Source organism: Notolabrus celidotus, chromosome 13, assembly GCF_009762535.1.
Source record: "Notolabrus celidotus isolate fNotCel1 chromosome 13, fNotCel1.pri, whole genome shotgun sequence".
In the NCBI taxonomy this organism is placed as follows: domain Eukaryota; kingdom Metazoa; phylum Chordata; class Actinopteri; order Labriformes; family Labridae; genus Notolabrus; species Notolabrus celidotus.
In genome coordinates, this window is record NC_048284.1 from 33,092,661 (window position 1) to 33,099,105 (window position 6,445).

Here is a 6,445-nt window from a genome sequence, read left to right on the forward strand (position 1 = left end):
ATTAAAATTTACACAGCATCCCACTTTTTTTTAACCAGGGCTGTGAGTTGATAATGCTGTCAAGTTTGGAATAGTGGGATCAGCTTAACAAAAAGGACTTACATTTAGGCGACTGAAGCGCCTGCTGCTCTGCTTTTCTTCTAATTGTAAATCTTTTAGCAACTTTAATAAATTACAATACCCATGCTCAATGTTCTGTGTTCTACGATATGTTGGGTGGCATGTAATACTTCCTGTTACTGCTCGTCTGCTTTCCTCTCTGCACCATGGAACTCTGACATTCTGACGTTCACACAGAGATCAGACAGAGACGTGTTGGCTGTGCTTAACAGGACCAACAAGAACAAATGCCAGTCTGTCTATTCTGTACCTTCACACACACACACACACACACACACACACACACACACACACACACACACACACACACACACACACACACACACACACAGGCACCTTCCTGTAAGCCCACATAGCCTCTGAAGTGCAATCAAAGGTAGAAAGACTTCAGATGTTCCCCAGCACAAACAAGATGTTTGAGCTTTGTATGTTTCACACAAACATGAAGTGTGTGTTCTTCTCCTGAACATGAAGCTCACATATACATGAGAGCAGTTAAAGATGTAGTAGCAGTGGTCAGTTTGCTCAGCATCCGTCAATTTACTGCAGCGACTCGCTGACTCAGTGCTGTTAGAGAGTCACGCCAGGCCACAAACACAAGAGCTGCAACTTTCTCATGTAAAACCCCTGGATACTGTTCACTGGTTGTGTGTGTGTTTGTGTGCTCGTGTGTGTGTGTGTGTGTGTGCCTTTTCTGCAGAGTCAGTGCTGTTCTCGAGCGTGCAATTGATTGTGCTGCGGCTTTGCCAGCCAAAAGCAGTTAAAAATACCCGGGCAGACCAAATGAGGTGCAATTTGTTTGTTTCTCTTCAGGCCTGTAAAGTGGAACCATGTGAAGCAGAGACTTATATCTCCTCCAGGCTCCTTTCTTTCTCCTCTTCTTTGAAAATAATTGGAAATCTTGATATTCTACTTACCACATTTCAAACATAATTACAAGCTGTGGGCATTGTTTTCTTGTCTGATGTGGTCCCATGTCTTTTTTTCTCTTTGGTATAAAAAGACTGAACAAGTATGAATAGTTGTGTTTTTTCAGACTTGGTCCTAATTTGTTTCAAAACTGCCCTTTTATTAAAGAACTGGAGGCCAGCACACAGTCAAACTCTGAGTTTTTAACCAGAGGAGACAACCACTTCCATCTTCTCTGAGTTTTCATGCGACTGTCTCTTGGAGTCTAAATATACAGGGGGTTTTGGCAGCACACGCTGTTGTCCTGCAGAACAAAGGTGATGAAGGTCTGATGAGCGGGTCAGATCCTCAGACTTTGGCCCTGCAGCCTCAGCATGTTGAGCTGGCTGAGATGACGCTCTGCAGAGGCTAAATTATAATCTACAGAAGCCGTAATCACAGGCTGAGGTTTGGACAGGAGGATCCTGTCAGCACTGTCAACATCATACCTTCATCATGAGGAGGAAGAGGAGGAGGAGGAGGCTGCTGCTGCTGCTCAGGGTGTGGCCCCTTGTTCACACGAACCTCAGTTTGCAACATGCTGATGAATCTGACACTGAGTAAGTCTTTGTTCTGAATGTGAAATCATGAAGACATAAAAACGTTCCTGATCTTTAGACCACATCTTGCAGTCTGCATTAAAGAGTAAGTGCAAGCATGGTCACCTTTTTTCCCCTGGAGTCAGTTGTTCTGTTCAGAGCTGCTGGTTCACCTTGGCTTTCACTGTTTGGTTTCTTCAGGTAATAGAGATTGTTTTTGCATTTTGAAGTTTCGTTTGGATCAAACAACATATAAGGGATATATATAATGTATGGGTAGCAGGTAGTTATGGGAAGTAGAATCCAGACAGGGTGAGACAAGACCCCAACCCCAGTTTTTAAAAAAATTAGTCCCAGTGATTCCTCGTCAGTGATCGTTCCATGGTGATTGATTCTTCTCTGCCTGTTGTGGTGGATAGAACATGAAACTGTCCTCATTCAGCTCTCCTTCTTCTCTGAGCTCTGTGGTTCACACACCTTTAAAAAGAAACTAATGTCACAACTTTGAACCCTGCTGCTATCATCACCACCGCTCATGGTTTAACTTTCTTTGGAGAGATCACTAACCTGAAGTTTCTCTCACCTGCTCCACTCCTTCATCATATTGATGGACAGGATCCAAGCAGAAGCTAAATGTGTCTGAAGTCTTTTCTGTGGATTGATTTGACATGACGTGTGATCAGTTTGTCTCTGGTGTTGCTCATGTCGGTGGAAGTAAATAACCATCGTCAAGGGGATTTGACCAATCAGAATCAAGCATCTTACACAGCCAGATAACAAGTTTGTATAACACGCAACATTGAGGTGAAATTCCTGTTTTTGTAAATGAAGCCTGGACTTTTTAAAGAGTGAAGTAGAGAGAGTGAGTGGTGCACTTTCTTATTAAGTAATCATCCTGCTCTCAAACAAAAGCTCTGTCTCTGCAGGGATCTGTTCTGTAATGTCACCAGACACTTCAGAGTGTATCAGGGACTAAACAAAATAACTTTTGAAGGATGAACTTTGATTTTTTCCCCCAAATAATCATGCTGCACCCTCCACAGCCTGTTTCCTTGCTGTTTGCTGAAAGAATCTACTGGAGTTATTGGAGTTTGTTTTTGTTCTTATTACTCCACCAAATAAATTAATAATAATTAATAATAATTACTATAAATAAATAAGTAAACGAATAAATAAGGAAAAAAATAAATAGATGAACAAAAATGGAGATAAACTAATAATTAACTAAATGAATAAATAAACAAATAAATAAGGAAATAAATAAATAAATGAAAAAAAGAGTCCTTTGTTCAAGTGAAAAATCGTTGGGTTATGGCTTCTCTTACTGCCCAGTGTCCAGTGGGGAAGTCCAAAGTGATGGGGTCCACAACATTAGGGGGGTGGGGGTTTACAACAGGGGCCCTTTCCTTCCTAATTGTGGCAATGTTGTGAAGAATCACACACGACACAATTATCTTCTCTCAATTATCACTCTCAACCCCTGCAAGCAGGTAAATCTAGATGTAAGTATACCAAATGTGTTCTCAATTCTTGAGCGGGTTTTTGCCAGGGCCATGTTGAATGAGTTTTGTGGTCCTGCTTCAGGGTCAGGGGTCATCAGTGAGGCTTGGCAGGCATAGCCCCTGTCGCCCAGCAGAACCCCACTGAACAGCCCTGAAACCACAAGAAACATTACCAGCATCAGTATCACACAATGAATGTTTGAATAAAAAATGACATTTAAAAAATTGCAATAATTACCCTGCTCAAGTCTGTCACACAGCCTTGATTCCCTGAAGATCCGGGAGTCATGGACTGACCCGGGCCACTTTGCCTCAACACTTGTGACGAGGTGGTTAAGGTCACAGGTCATCTGTAAAAGAATTTATGGTTAGTAATGCCTCTGGTTTTAGCATCAAAAAAGCTCCTCCACAGAGTGACTGGTAGTCCAAGAATTATTCAGTTATCACTACTGCATGCAGATTAAAAATACATTTTTTACGTCATATTTATCAGATAGAAGTGTACATAGTGTGTATACATCCGTAATAGTTGCAATATTTTATTTTATTTTTACTTTATTTTATTTTATATTATTTTATTCTATTTTATTTTATTTTATTTTATTATATTTTACCCGTGTCATTGCTATTACTATTGTTATTATATTTTTTAACTATGTTAGTACATTGTTGTATTCCCCTGTCCCGTGTTGTAAGCTGCTGTAACAAAAGAATTTCCCCCAACGGGGGACAAATAAAGTATATCTCTATCTCTATCTCTAAATTTGATTCTGCAAATTACCAATGAATGATTCACCTGAACGTTGAGGCTGTGAAATGATTTACATAGTCTGCCTCATTTTCACCCAAAGGGCCAGTAATGGGGATGTGCGTGCAATCTTTCGCACAGAGCACTGTTTGAATCCTCTGAAAAGGGTAATCTGGATTTAATGATCAACAGTATGTAAAATGATCTTGATTATTCATTAAGAATAATTGAATAGGTTACCTGCGATCTTGTAGAAGCCCTCTTTTACAGCCTGCGTCGGCAAGTGTCCCTGGAACACGACAAGCGTATCCAACGTTTCAACAAGTGCACCAGTAACCTTATGAATTGTGGAGCACACAGTGTTTTCACTGAGATTTTCTGCATCTCCGACAGCATACCTAAATGTGCCTGTGGCAAAAAAACGCAACGCAATGCAGACAGTCTGCTGAACGGTCAGGGCACGACTCCTACAGGGTGCGTTAGCAACAAAAGGCTCCAAAAGCACACACAAATATTTGATTCCTTCTGCTGAGAATCTGTAACGTTATCAGTATTTCATCTGGGAGAGACAGAGGGTTTTGCCGGTCTCTAAACACTCTTGCTGTTCTCAGTGATCCTCTTACAATTTGTGCTCCGAGCTCTACTGGGTTGTCCAAAAATGTTCATGCCATCGTCCTAGTAAATTGATTGGTCAGTAGGCGGGCCTTTTATACGCACTGATCCCTTATCCCGAATATAACCTGCTGCGCAGCAGGTTAAGCGTTCAGCATGAGTAACCATGGTGATCTACCCAGGTAAGAACTGAGCCACCTTTGTAGTACAGAAAACACAGAGTTAACCCTGAAGTTACCTTGATAACCGCAAATCTGGCTTCATAGTATACCCCTCAGGTGTGAAAGTACTGGACTGCCCCTTTGAAAAACAGAGGTGACCCAGTTGGTGTCCCAGACCAAACTGTGGTTCACAAAGCAGCCCTATGATGAGTGAAGTATCAGGAGGCACACTATGATCTGCTTTGGTTATACGTAGTGTTTATTTGTTTATGTTTATTGTGTATACAGGTCTGCCTCTGTGCCTCAGATTCTCACAGCAGACACGCTGTGGGAAAGTCAAAGAAGTGAAAAACAGCAAATACAGCCACACTGGTTCACATCCAGTCTGCTCATCCACACCGTCATATACAATCATTTATATTTACTGCACTAGTCCAGCTCAAAGATTCACTTCAGTTACTGTCAGACAGACATGATGAGCTCCATAAGACAAGGCCGGATCTAGTAATGGTGGGTCAATGCCACATTTATAAGGAAAGGACATTAACCTGTCAGCCTCCCCCACTGTTCTCCTCTCACCTCCTGTCTGTGATCAAGGGAGTGTGTTATTACCACAAGGCCAAAGAGAGGGGGAAATGTAGATGATGCACAGTGCACCGACATCAGGGAACTGTTTGATGCAGATTCTGCTCTACCTGTGAAATGCCCAAAGTGAAAAGTCTCCTTTTCAAATCTTTACTAAAGAAATAATTCATGCATTCATTCATTTATTTATGTAGTTATTCAAGCATTCATTTCTTTATTTTGTATTCATTAATTCCTTCATTCATACACACATTTATTCACTTATTCAGTTATTATTTCATTTATTTGTTAATTCATTAATGAATTGATCTATTTATGTATTTCTATATTTATTTTTTGTTTCCTGGGTGTGCACATCACTGAAGACCTCACCTGGACCACCAACACCACGTCACTGACCAAGAAGGCACGTCAGCGCCTCTACTTCCTCCACAAGCTGAGGAAAGCTAGAGCCCTTGCCCCCATCATGTGCACCTTCTACAGAGGCACCATCCAGAGCATTCTCACCAGCAGCCTCACTGTGTGGTACGGGGCCTGCACTGCGTCCTGCTGAACCAACCTCCAGCGTATCGTGAGAAGAGCTGAGAAGATTGTTGATGCCTCTCTCCCCTCCCTCCATGACATTTACTCTTCCCGCCTCACCCGAAAAGCCCTGCGCATAGCAGGCGACCCCTCCCACCCGTCTCACAGCCTCTTCAGCCTGTTGCCATCAGGAAGGAGACTACGCAGTCTCCGGGCCAGAACCAGCAGACTGAGGGACATTTTTATCCACCAGGCAGTCAGGATGCTGAACTCTCTCCCTGTTCTGCCCCCTCTTCCCATAGTGCCCCCTTCATAGACTTAACCCGGTCACTGACCCCCCCCCCCCAAAATCAACGCTGAAGTCTTTCATCCTCAGGACTGAACACGCACACACTCACCTGTATTTGGATTCATTTAAATATACTGTACGGTGTGAGCTGATCAAAACATATAACTTGAGCTGCTGTGGTTTGAGTTAAGTGAAGAAGCTGGCTTTGGTGTGCGTGCGTGCGTGTGTGTTTGTGTGCCTGTGTGTGTGTGTGTGTCTGTGTGTGTGTGTGTGTGCTGCAGCTACAACAGGAGAGAGGATGAAGGGGAGGGCATCAAGCCTGATATACTCCAGACCTTATCATCTTTAACCAAACATACCATATTGGACCTGATAAAAGCTGATCCGGTTTATAAGATGAGAACCCTCCCCTTATTTTT

General features: G+C 42.5%; 1 protein-coding gene across 1 annotated transcript; it reads right to left on the reverse strand.

Moving 5' to 3' along the window:
- Nucleotides 1-202: 202 nt before the first annotated feature.
- Nucleotides 203-4,528, reverse strand: LOC117824632 (putative nuclease HARBI1). Its single transcript, XM_034700166.1, is given in 9 exon segments — nucleotides 203-282; nucleotides 1,518-1,641; nucleotides 2,933-3,063; nucleotides 3,066-3,260; nucleotides 3,348-3,459; nucleotides 3,906-3,925; nucleotides 3,928-4,029; nucleotides 4,098-4,402; nucleotides 4,404-4,528. Coding segments are annotated over 9 exon segments (1,194 nt in total).
- Nucleotides 4,529-6,445: the final 1,917 nt, after the last annotated feature.